This window comes from Falco peregrinus, chromosome 14 (genome assembly GCF_023634155.1).
Source record: "Falco peregrinus isolate bFalPer1 chromosome 14, bFalPer1.pri, whole genome shotgun sequence".
In the NCBI taxonomy this organism is placed as follows: Eukaryota; Metazoa; Chordata; class Aves; order Falconiformes; family Falconidae; genus Falco; species Falco peregrinus.
In genome coordinates this window covers 9,092,758-9,113,610 of record NC_073734.1, presented here as the reverse complement: position 1 = coordinate 9,113,610, position 20,853 = coordinate 9,092,758, and the positions used below count along the sequence as shown (strand labels likewise).

Below are 20,853 nucleotides of genomic sequence, written 5' to 3'. Positions count from 1 at the left end.
AGAGTTCAGCTGAACATAGGTCTGGCAAACATACACCTAAGCTGACAGAAAGGAAAAAGCAGTTTTCAGCAAAATTGAGGATGCTCCACTAATGTCATTCCTCACGTTACCTCCACCATGGAACTTACACCTGACTCTCTTTGCTGCCTTTATTTTGCTGTTGATTAACCTGGGTGGGAATGTTGGCTTCTTACGTTCCTTGTTTCTTTGTTACTTGGTTTGTTGCTGCAGTTTGTTCATTGTTTGATTGTCTTAAAAGAGCAAAGGAAATTTGACATGGCAACTGAGAGCACAGAGGTGCAAAGGCACTTCGTAGTCTGATGAGGTCAGGAAGTATCATTAGCTCAATGCACAAAACTCTGTTGCTAAATGTGAATATGATTTGTGAGTGAGGAACTTCATGAGCAATACAAAACAATTGCTTGAAACTCAGCTGTAGGAGCTGTGTGCTCAAATACTTTATTAGTATTCACTTCATATTTTAAGTGAGCAATTTAGATAGATATATATGTATGCAAATATACACACACACTTTTGAATTTCAGTGTTTTGGTAGCATTAGAGAAAGATAACCTGCTGCTGTTCTTGCATCTGTAGAATTACTGTTGGACATGTGCAGAGTTCCTCATAATAGTCAAAGTGATCTTTCAGCCTACATTTAGCATGCCTGGATGTTAAAATGCAAAATGGCAACATACTTCATGCAAATGTCAACTCTGCCTATGTTCTAGGGTGCATGTCCAGAGGAGGAAACAATAAGTTTATTCTTCTCCCCAATTAGACTTTTGTGAAAGGCTCAGTTATGTCTCCAACTACCACACTGAACACGCACTAAAGCAGCACATTAATGTGCCTTTTAATGCTTCTTAGGAGTAGATCAAAGGAAGTGTCAGGTGCACTTTGCATTCCTCCCGTGATGTGTCTGAGGCTGTTAGTGCGTCACCTCAGCGAGGGCCGTTGTTCCCAGCCCGCCGCGCTCGGGCTGCGGCGCTCCTGGGGGACGCCTGCCTCCTGAAATGCTCAGGGGTTTGCCATGGCACCGCTGCACCTTGTGTCTCGGCTCCACGCTTTGCTGAAGCCAGTAAAGTCATGCTGCTGTCACCGATAGCCGGGTCTGGCCTTGGCTTTTCAGCGGGAGAAGAGAGTTGTTGAAATCAGTCTTGGAGAAAATGGCTTAAAACTCAACATGCTGGAAAATGGAACTTAATTAATGGGAGCAAACTTGCAAACCTCCACTGTAAACTGTTATTATTTTGTTTGCTTGCTTGAGGGAATATGTCAAAGCGGTGTTTACCTTTCCTGAGTACGAGCTTGCCTGTTCTACCCATCATTTATTTTTATGTGATTAGCAGGTGGACTTAAGGCTCTGTCACTCTAAACACAGGATACGTGCAACGTGCAGGAGGCAACTTTCCTCAACAAGGACGGCACTGGCATTCCGCTGGTGCTGTGTTGCTGGGCTCCGTGAGGGTGTGGGGACTGGTGCGGCACATTGCTAGCATGTGGTTCTTGGTGGACTGTGGGGCTAATATCGGCCAAAACGTTACGGAGGGCATTTACTGTGTGAGACACAGCCGAGGGATCCTGGGAACACACTTCTGTACCAGACGCTGTGAAAGTAGAGTCGAGCTTCTGAGGTTTGTGTGCTATTACAATGGAAGGTGAACAGCAAAGAAAAGGTACTCGGTGTCAGATATAGCATCAAAACTGCAAAGCAGGAGGCAAGGCTGAGGGAAGTATCTGGGAAGGAAAGGAGAAGTAATTGAAGGAAAGGAAAGAGAAATGCTGCAGTGCGCAGGATGACACAGGCTAGGACAAGAAGCTGGAATTGATGCAAAAGCAGGGAAGCAGTGATCAGGGTTCAAGTTTTGTAACAAAGTTCATTTCTATATGTTTTCCTCTTTCAAATGGATTCTTTGAATAAATAGTGCTTTCATTTCCCATGAGGCAGAGGTGAATAATAAGTACCTCATCTGGGGATGCCGATCTCCCCAACATCAGTCATCTGCTTGCAGCCTTACACTCCGGCAGCGCTTTGGCTGAGCAAATTAGCCTGAAGTGTTGTGCCCTTGGCTGGCAAATCCTTTCAAGCCGGTTGAACGGACAAAATGAATACCCAGATTGTTCCTACGTCTGTTATTCTCTCGTGTTTATCTGGCTGAGCTGTCAGTCAGGCCATTATAACTGTGGTGCACACTCAAATGACTTGTCCACTCACAAAAGCAGAGTCTGTTGATGATAAGCTAAACAAAACTGGAAAGCGACTGTTGACAGAGTTGGGGGATCTTGCAAATGTCTCAGGTAAAAGCAGCAATGCAATTTGGGAAGGTACAGAAGGAGCTTTTCTTACGCGTGCGTAGCTTTGAAGTGTTCGCTGGGATTTGTCGGCAGACAATAAATGGGAATTTATAACAAATTGGGTTCCTCTCTACTTTAAACAAATTAAGCAGCATGCAAGAGATTTCTGAAACTTGAACGTAAGGGTATATTGCACTTACTAGAATTAATTATCCTGCAAAGACATAATTTACTGACACAGGCTGTGCCAGGATAGAGTGTAGCTGCGCCCTGCCATGTGCTGCCTGTTCCCCAGCGCCAGCGGGAGGAGTGACGAGCACCCACAGTGCATCTGGTGGGCTGTGCGGGGCTGGGGAGAGCGGGCAAACCTTCCCACAGGGCTCTGGGCACACTTAACCCTGGGGTTTAATCACCCTGCTTCGGGTTTGCAGGTCCTGGTGCTTTGAACGTGTCAGGTACTTGTTCCTTCCCAGACAGAGAGGACATTTGCACGTGGGGGGATTGTTGGTTTTCCTTATAAAAGAAAATGGGCTTCTTAAATACCCAGCAAAGCAGTGAATAACACAGGTGAAGTGATGTATGAAAATCTATTTCCTGACTCTTGATTTTTCCACTAGGACTGTGAGTTAGAAGTAGGACTCTGAACCACTCCTGAAACTCATTTGATTGCAGGACATTAAATAACGCCGTGCCTGTCTGCTGGATGTGAATACAGCCAAAGCCTGCTTGGTCCTCTAGCCTCATGTTCGTGATCATAATTAGCAAGATTAAAGTTTACAGATTGTGAACGTGAGCACAGACTCAGATGTTTGAACAGTGCTGAGCCGTATAACAGAAAGTGTCTCCTTCAGCTCCTTCCCAGGCAGAGAAACTTGTTCAGGGCTGGTTTGGCAGAAGGGTTTTCTCCACCATCCCAGCACCCTGCTTTCTGCAGTGGAAAGAGAAAAGGCAAGACTGAGTAAGGCTGCAATGCTTTAAATCGTCCTAAGTTTCACGAAGAAGCAGAGGGAAGCTGAAGTAAAGAAGGTCCTGTGCCTTGCTGAGAGTTTGTTACGATGCACAGTCAGTGAGGGAGATGCTGCTGAGAGCGTGGCACAGCAGAGCAACGTCTCTTTTATCAGCAGCTGGTGCCTTCAAAATCCCAACCCCAGTAGCCTTGTTGGCTGTGATGATAACTGTAACGGATGGTACAGCTATTTTTCATCAAATGCTTGTTAGTCAATTTATTAGATTCCTAATATACTAATGCACTCATTTGGCAGGGATCTCAGCAAACGAGACTTGCAGTGGAGTGTACTCATTCAAAGTCACGGTAACTCGCAGGTTGCTGATTTCTCATCAGCACTCAGAAGATAATTTGCAAATGTGCCATTTATCATTACGCGCTTTGTAGAAGCAGATCTCATGAATGGGATAAACAGATAAGAGTCTAATAATGAACGTTTCCTTCTCAAACGCCATTACCAGCTTCTAACAACTGTATGTTTTAAATACATTGTGCATACTGCACCTATATGTGCATCTGAGTTTGTATGTGCTAGCAAAGTAGCTGGGGACACCATTTTTTAAGGATGGCTAAAGCATTTATTGATCTCTCTGCTTGAGGGACAGAGAGTTGGAGTAGGTTAGATGTTGTCTACTGGAAGATGTAAGGTTTTTATTTGTAGTAGTTCAAGAAGCAGTGGGCGTGTGTGGACTTTTTCACCATGAAAAGCCACCACTAATCTTCCAGCTGTCCTTTTCTCGCTGGAAGCATAAGCATCCGTGAAAAGCCACTGGTAAAGCCAACAAAAGGATTATTCAGAGACTGGTTGGTAAGGATTATATGGCAGAGGTTGCTGAAGGAGTGTTTTTCTTCCACACCAGAGACAACACGCTGTATGGATGCTCTGACCTGTACTGCTGTTTGTCACTGCATTTGACTTTGCATCGACAATGGCTTTTTATTTGCTTGTTCACTTTACGCTGGGAAGAAGTCTAAAGTAACAGTAGCCAGGCAAATCAGAGGTCTGCAAATGTGATTCCTGTCTTGTGACACTGAGGGTGGAAGCCCTGCATACAAGTCATTGCTACTTAGTTTTGCTTCTGTAGATACGATTTTATTAAATGAAAGGTATAACAAGAAGCCCAGTATAAGAAGGAGCCCTTTTGCCAAATGACTCTGTGTGTTTAGCTCTGCGACTGCACTCCAGCAGAGCTGGGAAACCATGCAAAGATATCGATAATTGATTCCGTTTTATATAAGTTAAAAACTAGCTTTTCCCTCCTAGTGTGAAGGTAATGGGTTTTGTCTATAGAAAGATAATAATCCTATGAACCATTTCTACACCCTCTATTAAAGAATAGTACAGCTTGCACTTGAATATAATGCCCATGTCAGCTCAGCTTTTTAAACATTCGTCTTAAAAGAGTCTTCAAGGACTGGAAAGAGATCTTCCCCAGACACCAAGCTAAGTTTGAGAAACGTAAAAAGTCATGAAGATCCTGTCAATTAATGTGTTTATTCTTATACATTTACTCTGGAAAAAAAGCATCTTCAGACATGAAAGCTGTTTTCTTTCGATTAAAAAGTTGTCATAGTTTCCATAGATAATGCAGAGGGAAATTTTTTCCCCCCCTTACCGTATTGGAGGATAAAAGCATCTGTTTTTTCTTCTTACCATTTTCCATATAGGAATCTTCATTTATTACACGAACAAAAAAAGAGAAACAAAAAGAGCTAAATTGAAACCTTGCCTCCAAATTTGTATGCAGGAGGTGACTTGATTTATAAGCTTAGGTAATTTCATTTTTGTTCACACTCCTTCAATTGAAAGGCTCCCACAAACAGTGTTACAGCACTGAAGGGAAGCGATGGGGAAATTTATCAAGCTATTTATCAAATTATTTTCACAGTCTGTCAAAGTCATAAGCATGCTAGAAAAGAACCATAAAGAGTGTGCTGCAAGAGAGGAGCGTGTCTGAGTGAGCAGCCGGACTGCAGCACAGCCAGAGAGGTGGGGGCTGCTCTCGGCTGCATCGGCATCTGCCCTCAAACCCTGTCCTGGCACTAGCGGTATTAGATCCTTACTTGATGGATTATGGGCTGAGAAAATGAAATAGAAAACATCATTAAACAGAAGGAGAGGTCAGAGCAAAGGGGATAGGCTTCCCCCCTTATCCAAGTCTCTGTTGAGGTTTACAGATGGAGATGGTATTGAACCTAAATGGTGCACGTCCTCAGTCGGGGGTGATAGTGAATCACATCCCAGGAAGGGACTCCATGCTTTGGAGAAAACAGCCTTGGAGTATGCATCCTTGGTGGCGGATCTTGGGAGACAGCGTTGGCAAAGCAGGGAAAAAAATAAACAAAAAAGCAACTGAGATTGCAGGGACCAGTCTAGTAAGAAATCTTTAATTTCTAATGAGCTTTAAAGGATTTGAGAGGGTTGATTTTTTTTTTTTAACAAACCAGTTCAAGTACATGCCTTCAGATTATAAAAGTACCTGAAATTGCCTAGAATATCAGCATGCATAGCTTGTTAGTATTCACATATATTTACATAGGAAAACAAGAGAAAGATCTACAGTTATTTACAGTCTACATAGGAGAAGAGAAAGGCAGCATAATTGTATTTCCTAAAATACAGTAGTTGAATAGTCAGCACATGCATATTAAGATATATTTGCATGATAGAACGCAAATGTTTTAAGACATACCTTTTTAACTCCCTATGCTAAGGTATAGCATAATAAAGGTAATTTTTTTTGTGTGTGTTTTGTTTCTAGTCTATTTGCATCAAGTGTTTTAAAATGTTCACTAACACAGCGGCAGCGTTATTTACCCTGGCAATTAAAGCAACAGTACACACGATAATTTCCTACTAACTAGCAACAAGCTGCTGGTGAATGAAATATCTATTGTTTCTCATTATCCATCGACCAACATACAGGGATCTCTCCTTGTAAAGGCAGTGCCTAAGCTATCACCATTAATTACAGAAGTAATATAAATGAGACTCTACAGTATGTACTAAATGAAATATTAACAAGGCCAGTGTCTTTGAGCCTGAAAGATGCACTAACAGGGCACACTTTATAGCAGGCTATCTATGAAAATCACACATACATAATACAGGAGTGCCTGGCTTACAGCTCTAAGCCTAGACTTTAGAGGCCTGTTTGCTAGATCTGTATTATTGCAAAATACATTCCCTTAATTAGTTTCTGGAAGACAGAGTTAGTATTTAATTTCTTACCATGATATGTCCCCATCATAACACCCTGTGGTTTTTCAATGCATTGTATTACTGACGTGTGTGCGCGTATGTGCACATGTGTGTGTGTGTGTATCAACAGATGAAAAACAGTCTTTATCTTTAAAACCTAAACAAACGGCTCGTTAAATATTTGTCCCAAAAGGTCACTTGCTTAAAAAGCATTGTGTCGTGTGTGTTTGTGGGGTCCACTCATAGCTAAAATGAAAGGCAGTCTAAAAAATTGTCTGTGTGATGGAGGAGGAAGCCAAGTGTCAGTATTGTGATGACATTCTTTGCAATACTGCATATGAAAAAGTCTAGATTTTGATTGATAATAGTATTAAAAAGCTATATAAATATATACAGCATATACAGTACTGTATGTATACATACATTTATATAAAGTAAATATATAATTGAAGTTAGGTACAGCAAAAACATAAAACATTTCAAGTCAGTGTAAGTTAATAACAGAATTGATTTCAATGAATTCTCATCTACATATGCCCAAACACCAGCCAGTCCTGTTCTGATGATTTAGTTGCAGCAGCATATCTAATCTGTCTTTTTGGCAGGATATGTTTATTGTCAACAACCTGTTTGCTCAACAATTCAAATTACCCTTGCCCAGAAGGCTCCGCCCTCAGCTGGCAGGTTGCGTGTTTCAGGAGGATTTCCAATATCCTCCATGGGATTTCCTTTTTGACAGTGGCCGACAAGTTGTGACGGGATTCGTGCTTATAGAAATCTCAAAAATCTGCAAAATCTCAGAGAGCGAGTGGCAGCGATTTTCAGGTATGACCAGCTCCTGATAGTGCTCCCGCTGATGCCCAGAGACTGTCCCTCGCACGCTCTTTGCTTCTCACACCACTGGCCAGGGTTGGCACACAGGGCATGGGGCAAGCAATGGCCAGCAACATCATATGATCAGCGTGATCGCACCCTTATCCCATTACACTCTGAAATGAAGGTTGCTAATTTTCCTCAGAGTTTTTTTGAAATGCAGAAATGAGCAGGACTGTGCAGTATCGCACCGCTGCTCCACACTAGCCTGTGAGAAGGAAAGAGGAGCAATGCTGGATCATAGCAATTTGCATGCCGTGTTCAAAACTGCCACTTCAATGGAGTAATGATGTCTTAAAAGTGTAAATCGGGTGTGAATGGTTCAGGGGGCAGGAGAAGCAAATGCAGAAGTGACCTGCGTGGCGATGGGATGTGGGTGAAAAGGCCGGGGTGAGCAGCCAGCGGGGTGTGCTGCGGCTCCTGCCGACGGAGTGCTCGCTGGGCAAGGTAAAGCCATGAGCTGCATTGAAGTTTTTGAAGCTTAAGATGGCTCTGTGTCAGGCTTGAAACTATTTTCAGAAGCTGATTGTGGACTTTAATAAGATACCAGGAAAAGGAAAGGATGCGGCTGTGGGAACCAGCTCCCTTCCAGGTGCTGTGGTAAGAGCATTTAGGCTGCACGGACATCAGTGTCTGGTGCGGTCTTAAACACTGTGTGATTTTATCTGAGCTGTCTGTGAGGGGCTGCAAACACAGTGCCAGAGCTGTGGGAGATGTGTGCCCTTCTGAAGGACGGCTGTGGAACATGCGGGATATCCTAAGGCAGCTCAGATGTCTTAGGACCCCTGTCAGGTAACGGAATCCCACCCCCGGTGTGCCATAGTGGCTCTTCCTAGCATATGCAAAGGGTAGGAGAGATCAACCTGTGGATCACCCTTTCAGGGGCTGGTTCCCTCTGAAGCATCCATTTCTGAAGAATTCAATGGTGTTTTGGCTAATAAGGGTTTTACCAAGTTCTCTCCGAGCTAGGCAAAAATAAACAGGGTGAGAGAGGGAAGAGTCTGGAATAGGTCCTGGTGTAGCAGACAGCTTCACAGGTTAAAGAATTAAGTTTATACAATCAAGAAAAATATGCACAGTTTTAAAAGGTAATTACAATTTTGTCAGCTATTTTGCCAACCTTTTTCTACATCTCTACATATTTTAACAATGGTTTATAATATAACGCTTTATACTTACACAGTGCTTTTCAACGCTAAGTGTGGAAGCACTCCATAAATCTGAACTGGTCCTCACAACACCCCTGTGAGGTGGGTGAATAATAGTGCTCTCCCCATGTTACAGCTGGGAAAAGTGAGGTACATGGAGTCGATGTTCACTTATTCACTAGGGAAGTAAAAGTTGAAAACAGAAAACCAACCCAGTTCTCCTGACTTGACGTCCTGTATTGTTTTGTTTTGTGGTGGTTTTGTTGTTTGGGTTTTTTTGTTGGGTTGTTTTTTTTTTTTTTTTCTCCTGTGGAATGATTGCAGGCATTCTGTTTGACACTGGATGTTGGAGGTTGGAAGTTTTCAAGCACTATCATTGCCATAATTGAGAACATATGGGGTGTTGCATAACACAAACAACATGGTGCATTATCAAAATACATTTATTACAATGGACACATTTTCTTTTGCAAAGTTAAAACCCAGAATGTAAGTTAAATATAGCTGCATATACTGAATAGTTGAAATAATCACTAGGTCTTAATGCCTCAGCAGTTGAAAACAAATCCTCTTTCGTAAGCTACTGCAGTTTCCTTACTCAAAGAACATAGCACACTTATCTTCTATAATGTATGTAAAGAATACTGTAAATGTGTAAAGGTCTTAATGACGCTAAGAAAAGTTACAGCTTGAAACCAACTATGCTTTGCAAGTAGAGAAGCTGATGGAGTTTTGAGTCTTTGTAGTTGGGAATTAATTGAAAAAGGGATACATCAGAGGAAAAAAAGCAGACCTTATAGATTTCAGTTTATCCGTTGTATTATCTTCTAAGAGATGCTTTGCTGGTTTAAATGTGGTGATGGGGGAAGGGGAGGTGGTTGAGAGTCTCTGGTTTAGATGTGGTTCGGTGAGACCTTTGAAAAGACTGTAATTACAGAGTCAGTTCAGGTCACGTTTTCCTGCTGCACTTGGGTGGAGATGGGACCTGAAGTCAACTGAGCCCGACTTGTTTCTTAGATCATATTTGGCAGCTCCAAAGTTTTATTTTTTGAGCTGCAGATATGATTTCAGTTTATCATACTCACCCAAAATAGCAGCAGCATGTCTCAATTTCGTATTTCCTTGCTGAAAAAGCAATCGGGGAATCCTGTTTTCTTACCAGAGACTAATACATACGTATTCTGAGCGTTACTTATAACTGTGCATCTGGGATTGCTCTGAGTAAGAGGACTGCAGCAGGAACTGAACAGTTCTCCTGTCATCTCACATGCGAGACTAAAACTTGTTCATTGCATTATATGAAGTGACGGCCCCTCAAAGCTCTAAGGTACCCCCGTAGGAGATGGAGCAAAGTAATGCCGGGCATTGAGAAGTAACTCCCTCAGCTACAACTGGCCTCAACTTTGGCTGATATCACCAAACTGCTCTTAAGACTGCGCCTAAGAGCACTTCAGTTACTGGGGAATCCTGAAGGTTGACTGAGGACACGAGGATTTTAGGCTTGCTAGTTTTTTTCAGAGGGGGTCATCGCACTCCACATTGTCCACAGACTTGGGCTTGATGGGAAAAGCTACCAATGCAATTCATCTGCTGGAACATTTAAACATTACAGAGAAAGGAGTAAGTGTATTTTGAGAAAACTCTGCACCCACAATCCCAACTGGGGCTCGCTAGCCATCCCAAGTAGAAACCAATCCACCCTGGGGGCAGCTTTCTTATTTTTCTATTTCTATATACCTACCCAGGAGGTATATAGAAATCTATATATTTCTATATACCTCCCCAGGAGGTAAGCCAGAGCTGGGCTGCGGAGCTGCAGCGTGGAGCGGTGGCTGTGCCCCGCGCATCCCTGTGGCCACTCTCCCTGAATGCCAGCACTGGGCTTGCATCAAGCCCGGAGCAGATCCTCGGCCACCGCAGAGCTGTAGAGCCTGGGGGAAGGCAAGGGACCTATGCTGATTTACGCCAGGTGAAGGTGAGGCTCGAGGAATTTAAAATTGCAGCTGTATCTTGAGGGTTTGGTTTGGACAATTTGGGAACTGGTCGTGGTGGAAATAGGCTCCATATCGTTTTCTCTGTTATTCTAAGGAGATTCTGTATTTCCCATCAAATAGAGATTGACTGTTGCTGAAGCTAGCTGGCGGAGAGTTTTTCCCTCTCTAGCAGCATGGATGTGAGCTCTTCAGGGTGCTTTCCAGAGGCCCAGAGAAGGTATGGGAGGGTTTCATGGTCTGGAATATGTTCATCCTACGTCATCTTCACACTGCTGCCTAATGAGTTATTCCACTATAAATGGTACGTTCACAGTGCCGTTGTGTGGATCGGATATTTTTGTGTTAGGGATGTGTTGGCTCTGCCTAACAGTCCTGAGATAATAACAGGAACAGCCTGGAGAGTTTTAAGGAAGCACTTGCCTTTTTATTTCACTTGAGCCGCTTGCTTTGAATCTAGCCTTTGCCACATGTGATTTTGAATTCACCTCTTTCCACTAGCCATCTTTTAAAATCCACCGTGCTAAACTTAAGCTCAGGCTACTGATAACTGGCGTTTATCCTTATTTTTTCCTAAGAAAATTAAAACCTTCCTTTCAAAGAGACTGAATCCATTTCACTGGCAGATGATGTCCGGTGCCATCTGTGTGCCCTTAACAGAGTTTAGAGTGGATCTTACTAATTTGTAGTTGATAAATACACAGATAAGTTATGGCTTTGTTTCTGTTATTTATATGCTTGGTATGTCAACTTGCTTCAGAACAGGAATCTAATTTTAGAAAATAAACATGCATTTGAAAGTAGACAAATCTGAAAACTAAGCATTAATTGTGTAATGCGTTTTCTTATCGGGAACATAAATGGTATCTTAGAATACTAACGGATGCATTATATATATTAATGAGGGTTTTACCGTATACTGTATCTCAAGAACCCCTTTTCTTTTACTGTTAAGATATTCAATATTAATTCGTATTCAGTGCCATCAGTTACAAAATTGACAGCTAGCAGTTATGAAATAAATGCCTATGAACTAGTAGCTACTTAGTATTTTCCTCTCAACAAAGGATTTTGGAAGGGTGGATAATTTAGATCTCCGAGCTTCAACTATAAATAAACAGCAACTGCTGTATAAATCCCACCCTGCTGCTATTGAAGATTGTATTACAAAACTGACAAATGATTTGCGGAAGAGAATGATGAACCCTTATTACTAAGACACTCTTCAACTTAATCCAAAACAAGATTCCCGGGTAATTTTACGTATGCTCGAAAGATTGATAGCGTGGTGCTTGCCTAGCAGCTTTCAAATGTTTGACTGGATCGGAAATGGCATTGAGGCATGATTAAAGATTCAGTTGGGCTTCTCACAAATTCTTTATCCTGTGTATTCATCATTGCAACCCGCTGCCTTTGTTCCAGGTTAAAGAAGGCTGACCCCCAGCTCTGGTGATTAGCACCCTGTACAACTGACGGACGTATGGAAAAAAAAATGTTTAGGTTGCCCAGTGCTTTTAGCATTGTTTATCAGTTGAAATTGTTGGGGGGGGGGGGGCATTAATCACAATAGATCAGGGAGAGTCTGTGACAACTGACAGGCTCATTGTTTAAGACATTTTTTAACGAAGTTGTTAACATTAATTCTTTTATATAGTACTCTAATCTTCTTCAAATTATGTTCTGACATGGCACAAACCGCTTGGCATTGAAAGTCATTCAACAGTGATTAAAGTGCTCTTTTTATCGGTTTAAGAATGTTTCATCTTGTATCAGCAGTATGGAATTGTTTACTAATTAGATTCCCTAACATCCTCTGCTGTCGTATGCTGATGATATGTGAACAGGAAAGCTGATGAGCAAAAAATTAAAACTTGTTACTAAACTGTCATAAGGCCCAACATATAAAGATGTCATTCAAAAGGCTGTGTTCAGGAGGGATAAACAATATTTACTGAGAAACTAAGCAGTTTCTCAGCCTGGCTAGGCATGGCTGGCAGCGCAGGCATTTTGCAGTTATCTGCAGCTCTGGCTCTTCCCAGAGGTTTGTGGTGTCTGAGTCGTCGAAGCAAAGGAGGAATCTGTCCCTTGAGGACCTTCCCGGTCAGCATGGCATGTACAAGGCTCCTAGGCATCCTGCTTTGGGCAGGAGGCTGCGCTAGAGACCTCCTGACATCCCTCCCAACCCAAAGCGCGATTTGATTCCTGTGATTCTGTGCTGCTCATTCCCCTCTGTGCCCGGCAAGTCACTTAGGCAGATCCTTGAGTCTCTGAATGCAACTAGCTCACATTCACCAAAGGAAATTAGATGCTTAAATGGCTTTGAGAATCTGGGATTTAGCTTCTGTTTCGTAGTTTTGCCATCTGAAGGAAGCTCCTAGGCTTGATGGGTTCATGTTTGTCCATTATTCTGAGATATTAAAGCTTTACCCTCTGTCAACAAAGGAATAAATATGACTGCATTTCTCTTAAGTAATAAGAAGGGTACTTTTCTTCCAATGATAGAACCATTGAACTTTCTTCTTCCAAAACAGCCAACATGATTGAAACGTTTAGAAAGAAGTAAAGGTATACACAGCCAAAAAGCAAATGGCACGTTGCTTACATCCAGTTCTCAGTGAAACACTGGAGGCTTCGCAAAATAAAGTGCTTTGGGCTTCCAGCCACATAATCTTTTATCGCTTAAAGTAAATATCCTACGCTCACACAGGGAAAACTATTCTCTTCTTTTGGAATCCAGGTTGTGTCAGCATTCGAGGTATAAAGCACTGCTGTTCTACTGTGGGACATTTTTCTGCCCGCTGAGAATTTTGTTTAAGTCGTCAAATTTGACTCATTTGAGAAGACAAATTATTGTTTGGTTTGGGTTTTAAACTGCTCTGATAAACTTCCATTTTATAAATTAGCTGAATTCTATTAGAGCTAGCCTGAGTTTAGCTTGGCTGGACGGATGCTTTTCAGCAATAGCTTAAGGGCTCTCACTCTGCATTGAGCAATTTAGTTTAATTTTACCTTTCTAATAAAAGTCCAGTTGAATTGCTTGCAAAAAACTAATAGTACTCTTCAGGGGCTTTGAATCATTCTAAACAGCTGAATACAGCGATCACACCTGTGCTGTGGAGCTTTATAGGATAGTTCAAATGAGCATAGGAATTTTATTGTTCTCTATTAATATTATTTTTAGTAGAACTCTCTTCCTTTTCTGCTACTGCCTTTAAGGTACTTTCTCCTTTTTAAAAAAAAGATATTGGTTTAATAAGAGGATTACTATGTATTATACTAACTTCAAAAATATTTTGGTCTGGTGATAAATATATGCCTTTCAAAATACTTACTGCAGACAGTTTTGGTTTACCTTGTGATGGGAGATCATTTCTAAGCTGTGGAGTCATCATCATCAGTTTAATCCCATCTTCTGAGAAAAATGCAAGTCTTGCTAACAAATATGCCTTTCTTTTCCGTTACAAAATTGAGATGCCTCAATTAAGGAAAACTGGGGCTTTTTAAACTTCTCTCTGCCTGTGAAGGATGAGAATGCAAACTAGAGGACTTTTGCACGTTGGCCCCCTAACAGCACCCTGAGTTTTCTTGCTTGTGGCAATGAAAGGCCAGAAAAAAAAAAGACTGGAGGAAAATCGTGAAAGATTGAAGCCTGTTCTCTTTCCCCGTTAAATTACCCTAATGTGGCAACATCTAATTTCTCTTCGTTTACTTTTTCAATCATACTTGGCAGCCTCTTTATTCTGATTCCTATCAGCTCATAATTAGTTACCACAGAAAGGACTAAGACGTACATAAATAATCAGAAGATGCCAGATAAACTGTATCAGTTTAAAATTAGTGTTGTGTCTTGCTGTGCATTCTCACCTATTACTTTTAATTATAGTTTACAAAGCAAACTAGCTGCTTGCCCTCTTTACAGCTATTCTGGCCCTGAGGTTTTAATCTGTGCCAAGGGTTAGCCCATTGCTGGTGCCGGGGTGCTTGTCCCAAACCCGTGGCTTCGGTCCCTGGGTTTCTGTTTGAGAAATTCTGAGAAACCCATCGTCCCTGTTTGAACATAAGTTCACTTGGTATTTAAAAGAAAAAGAAAGCAAAAATAAAAAACCTCCTGATCCACAAAAAGCCTCTAATCTACCCGCTCCATTTCTTAAAGCATATAAGACATGAGAAATGGTTGTCACAGAGCAGAAAAAAAACCCAGGGGAAAGCCTTGCATCCCTGCAAAATCAGAACCCCTCTCTGCCTGCAGCAGATAAACATTCTTACAAGGCAGTGGTGACAACCGCCACCGTGAAACCGTTGATCAGAGATATATGGGCAGGTTTGGCAACAATCCCGATTGCACTTTACATGATAGGTCTTCATTGGAGTGCCCAGGTTAATTTTATACAAGAGGTTTAAAAAAACCAACCAAACAGAATACATAGATGAGCCTGCATCACTGGCCAGGATTCGGAAGCGCGGGTGCCCGAGCTGTACAGTGAGTGCTTTCTGTCTTGGAAAGGGACGCCAGGAACCCTTGGGGTGCTGCTTTTGGAGCTGGCTCAACTGTTCTGGGTTCAAACACCCTGCCCCTCTGTGCCAGGCTCTCCCTGCTGCCCACCCAGGTTTTGATTGAAAAGGGGCAAAAGACCTGAGGCCAGGGCTGTGGTTCAGGATTGTCTTTTTCTTTTCTTTTGCTCTAAGAGGAAAGGAAAAGAAAAAAAAGCCCTCACTAAGGCGTTTTGCAAGTAAGCGCTTGGTAGGCAGGTGGCACCTTCAGCTGGGTTCCAGCCTTGCCACCAGGAGGTTACCCCGTCAGCCGCGATGCTTTTCATGGATGCTTTCACAAGATGCAGCTTCAAAGGACTATGGTCAAAACTACAATGATATAAAATCTGTATATATTTATATAGGGTTTTTTTTTCTCTCTCTCTCTTTTTTTTTTTTTTTTTTTTTTTTTAACTTCCAGCAACAAGGAGCTGCCACAACTGTCTACTGCGCCACGGCTGCGGAGCTGGAGGGCCTGGGAGGGATGTACTTCAACAACTGCTGCCGCTGCCTGCCGGCGCAGGAGGCGCAGGGCGAAGCGACGGCCGCGGCCCTGTGGGAGCTGAGCGAGAGGCTGATCCAAGAACGAATTGGCAGGCAGTCCAAATAACAGGGAGCTCCTGGAAGGATCAAAACACACGAGTTGTGTGCACGCTCAAAAACTGCCAACACTGGAACCTGTCCAATCTTATCATCTAGAGGGTTTCCATATACCTCAGATACAGATTAACCAGTGTTAAATGAAATAATAGCAGTCACAACATAGTGAAAAATGTTAAGTACTAATGGGAAATGGGGAATACCGTGGGTTAAAGGGACAATGCGGCTTCCTGGGGCTTAGTTAGTCTCGGTTCTCTTTCTTTTGATTATAGCCTGTTCAAAGTGTAACCCAAGGAGGCATCTTTTGTCTTATTTGAGAAAAGCAATGCTGCAGATATTTTCTGTTGTTTGAATTAATGGGTAGGTACACAGCCCGATCTGGGATTTCCTCTTTATTTTGATAATTACTGTCTGTTAGGCTTTAGGTATTGATTGGGAGATGGCAGTTGTGTTGATTCTTTTTCCCTACAAGGACTTTATTGGGTGTGGCAAATAAAAAGATTATTAAGGAAAGAAATCTTTCCTACCCTTGACTGCTGGCTGCAAATACATCTGCTCTGTCTAGAAAAAGAAGGTGCAAGAAGACATCTGAACAGAAATGGTAAAGTCACAGCTAATTAAATATTTCTGTTTTTTTCTTAAAAGATTATAATAAAAGATACGTTGTAAACCATTCCCTAAATACTGTCGAGTTAGCAAAGATGATGTTGTCTCCTTAAGAACACACAGAGCGTAATCAGGGGTTTAAATGGTATTTCCATCCATTTCTCCAGTCACAGTTTTAAGGAGGTTTTTTTTTTTCTTTGAAAGTTCACAGTTTCTCAGTTCTCCTGACACTGTATCCCATTCCAAATCTTTTTTTTTTCTTTCAATTTAAATTCAATAAAACAACATGCTTGCTTGAATATTGTCACCTGAAGAGAAAGTTTGTCTCGTTTCTGCAACTGTCTTAGTTCCTTTTTTTTTTTTTTTTAGAAAAGAAAACTTGAGGAAAAATAAAGAGCTTCTTGTTGATGCCAAGAAAACGCTGTTTTTTTCTTGTTTCTTTCTGAGTTCATTTTTTGTATTTTGTGCTTTGTAGCTGTCTTCACGCCAGAAGGTTGTCCTAAGCCATCCCCAGTCCAGCATCACATTTTCTGTAGACAGAATATAAACAAATAAATAGAAGGACATATTGTTAATAAAAGCTTATTTTATCCCCTTATTTATGATTTATTGCTAACAGTCTGCCTTCCATGATTTTTCTTGTCTGAAACCATAATGCATCTGATTAGTTGTTGAATAGGTGTTGAAATCAAGGCATGCATTCACCTGGAAGAAGTAGCCAGAGCATCCTCCCATCAAAACCTCACCACACTAATGTAAGGAATTATGATATCGCCGTGTAACAGCTATACCTTACAGTCATATATTACAATTTGGTTTGATTATTATTTTTTTTTTTTAACTTACAGCTAAGTCTTGTTTACTGCAAGCTCTTCTCAGGTAGGTCATGTTCAATGTCCTCTGCATGTACGGGCTGAAACATCTGTAAGTAAAGTCTCAACCTGTGACATTACATTTCTTCTGAGTGAACGGGGGGCAACCTGGGAGCCACTGCCCTCAAAACTAGGGTGAATCATCTGATCTGGCTTTATACAGAGAAAATGAGGGCTTTTGCTTTTCTCTTTTCTCCAGAGCCCTTGGCATCCTTCAAACGTCTGCCTAAGTACAGCCTCAGCCACTCTCTGCTTGGCCACTGCCTTACCTGATGCCACAGTCTTTCCTAAAGCAGCAGCAAAGAATCTATGGCCTTCCTTGTACCTGCTGTGCCACCCGTGTAGCAACAGCCTTCAGTAAATAAGCAATCCTGCCCACGTGTCTTCCTCTGCTATCTGCAGCAAGCCCCTTCCCCAGGGCCAGCACATCCTAATGAGCTTGCTCCTGCACTGAAACATTTGGAGGAATAAAGAGATAAAGATGCTGTTCCAGAAAGAATAACGCCTCTTTTCAATCTTTTTTTTTTGCAGGGGGAAGCTCTTGTCTCCTAGGAGTTTTGACCGGCCTGTGCTGCAGAGACAAGATGCAGGTATAGTGCAATGTCTGAAAAGTAGTGGTATGGGTCAAACTGTCTGCAAGTCGAGGCAATGGTTACAGTCAAATTCTTTGTATTGTCTGGAGTTTATCTGGGGAGAAAAACTGATTAACTTCTGTCACCTGTGCAACAGCCTTTACAAATGCATTATTTTTCCTTTTCACAGCCAAACAGAATTACTCTCATATAATAATATAGCCAATCTATGGCAGCGGAGCTTTGCATCAGGGCTTGGCATTGCTGGGTTAACAAGAGGCAGTAATTAAGCAATGCTGGGAGCTCTGCACTCCCCCGAAGGCCTGGGCCCTATGCTCCATTTAGGCAAACATTAATAACCGATAATGAACACCCTGTCATTCCTTATTGCTGAAATATTGCATGCTTTTATGAGAATTCAGTACTTAAAGAGATTGCCTGCATTCCTTCAAAGAATATCTGGGAGGTGTTTTTCCGCCGTACGTGGCTCACTATTTCAGTGTTATGAGGTAAGAGCATTTTTAATGTTAGCATAGTTTTGTGTTAGTGTGATATAAGCTACCTTCCCCCCCCCCCCCCCCCCCCCAGTCTCACTGAGTTGGTCGGGTTCCTCTGGTTCCTGTTTCTGGTTAATAAATATTTATTGTCACTAGTGTATTACCCTGTCTAGAATTTCAGTGTCACGATTTTCTCCAACTCACATAAAATGACTTGCTATCTTCTTTCTGGTTTTCTTTCTTTCTTTTCCCTTTCTCTTTGTCTCATTCTCTTGCCTTCAGTCTCCCTTTCTCTTTTTCTCTCCTTCTCTTTCTTTCTCTCAATTTTTCCTCTCCCTCTTTTTGTCCTCCTTTTTGTCTCTGTCTCCTGTGTTGAGATAGATAGCCAGCATAAAAAAGCTTTTCTTTTTTTTTTCCCAGTTTCATTCCAAATGAAAAAAATAGCACAAATCTGCAGAGCATTTGCTTCTATTAGAAACACTTGTGAAAATAATTTTTCTTGCACTCTCAGCTTGGTTTCAGCACAGGAGGGATGTGCAGGGCACATTAAAAAGGAAAAGAAATTGAAAAGAAACAGACTCCAAACCCTCCATTTTAATATCCTAGATGTGCCTAAGTCATTGGCTTTCAAATATATTTTGGTGTAAGATTTGGCACATTTACAGCTGGTCAGATTTATTTATTTGACTGGCTTACATTTTTCCGGTTGATTTACCTGAGGCAATGTCTGTGTGAATTACTCCACAATGCATTGACTCCAGTGTTCATTAAAGGTAGTTAAGTGATCCTGTGTCTAATATTAAAGCAAACCCCGTTAACCTTAACTAGTATCATATCAGCAAAACAAAAAGAACTGAATAAAGCAAAATAGATTGGGTATTTATAGTTCTTGGAAAAGATCCAGCAAATTTACATCAAGCTCCTAATAGTCCTAATAAGCACTTGCTAGTTATCCCCATAAAAAAGGAGCGGGCTGGGTAAGGACTGTGTCGCTGATGCACCGCTCGAGCCCCACAGCGCGTTCTGAAGGGGAGGTGCTGGAGAGCGATGCCGCAGAGCATTTCCACCCACGTGCTGAAAGGCATTGCTTGACACTTTGCTTTCCTTCCCAAGTCAACATTTCCCATTTTAATGGTCGGGTTTTGCCCCTGTATAGGTGCCCTGGACCTCAAGTTCCCGTAGATGAGCAAGCAAAGTCCCTTGCTGGGAATGGAGAGCCACCAGAAGCTCTTAGGGGAATCGAGGTGCCATTTCAGTCAGTGGCAGCTTCCACTGCTGTCCATGCAGCAGATAGTGCCCGTGGTCTGTCCAGAAAGTAACTGACTGCTGGGACCTCTACCTGCAAAATCAGATAGAGGTGAACCAGCAGAAACCCATGCCAGGTCTTGACTTCCCCACTCCCACCCGCCCCCAGCTTTTTATTTTGACATCTGGAAGACAAACTTCAGATATTCTCAGACCATGTAGGGATTTTTATTAGACAAAGTCTTTCCAGCAACACTGCAATAATTTGACTTATATCAAGGTTGAATAACTCCTTGTCAGGTGTTAAGCTCATGACCTTTCAAGCCAAACACACTTATACCAACCAGTTTACCATTGGAATGATCAATATCTTGTAAGAGAGAAAGTCTAGACAGATCTTATTTTGTCCTTTGGTATCACTTGTGGCTTTGGAATTGATCATTATATGTGGCTGGGGAGAAATTGCCTATACATTTCATGCTCTGTATTTATCTTGACAAGGTTCTCTAGGATTATATTTTCATAATCTGAATGGCAGTGGAACAGCTGCTCAGCCTGTGCAAGCCCTTCTTATCAGGCTGAATTTAAGCTACGGTAATTACTCTTTCTCCTTATGTATTTCTTTTTTAAACAAGCGTGTACTATACATTAAAACGTATGGTTGGGGTGGCAGGGGTGTGTGCTGAGAAGCTTGGAAAATGCTGCTAAAATGTATTTTTTTCCATCTACAGTGGCTGATGTGGGCTTGTATTTTATTCTAAATGGAAGCCCATGTCTGAGCATACATGGTCTCAGAAACAGGATCCCAGCCTACACAGAGAACACGCTGTTTTATTAAACCTTGTAGAGTCAAGATGCCCTGAGACTGGAGGCAGTTTAGGAAAACCGGAATAGCCGTTGGTAAACTCCTGACTGCTGCCTTCAACCGGTCCCTTTGCAAAGAGGTTCCTTAGTGAAACCCATCCCCATCACCAGGAGCACAGCACCCAAAAGGACACCCTTGCAGCCTGCAGTCACGGAGAGCTGCGCTGGCACCAGGCGCTGGAGGTGCCTGGATGACACGGTGAGGGAAGCATTGAAATATGGCAAACAGATGCATGGCTGTTTGCTGATGTCCTTCATCGTGGGACGGAGGCAATGGGAAAATATAGCAGTACCTTGGAGAGAAAGAATGTGCTGCTTTTCTCTTGGGTTTTTGTTTTAGTTTGGTTTGTTGGGTTTTCTTACAGTGCTATCTTGTTTACTAGATGCCTTTTCTGGGCTGTGCTTTCTTCTCTCCCCCACCTCTGTTGCGTTTGCAGAGTACTTTCCAATGGGTGTTTCGTGAATTAGCTTCATGCTTTAAAAGAGAAGATTGCTCTGGCAGAGAACAGCATAGTTGTAAAAGTGTCAAGGTGTTATGAATGTCCTGAT

The 20,853-nt window shown here is 42.1% G+C and overlaps 2 protein-coding genes across 2 annotated transcripts in view; one reads left to right on the top strand and one right to left on the bottom strand.

Annotated features, from left to right (window-relative positions):
• The window catches only part of WWOX (WW domain containing oxidoreductase), a 531,047-nt gene extending 514,374 nt beyond the window's left edge, over window positions 1–16,673 (top strand). Inside the window, exon 9 of the mRNA XM_055818936.1 lies at window positions 15,470–16,673. Within this exon, the coding sequence (XP_055674911.1) occupies window positions 15,470–15,658 (189 nt within the window). The 3' untranslated portion in view covers window positions 15,659–16,673. The remainder of the gene's footprint in view (window positions 1–15,469) is intronic.
• The window catches only part of MAF (MAF bZIP transcription factor), a 191,582-nt gene continuing 187,383 nt past the window's right edge, over window positions 16,655–20,853 (bottom strand). Inside the window, exon 3 of the mRNA XM_055818938.1 lies at window positions 16,655–16,784. The gene's annotated coding sequence lies outside the window, so the exon portion shown is untranslated. The remainder of the gene's footprint in view (window positions 16,785–20,853) is intronic.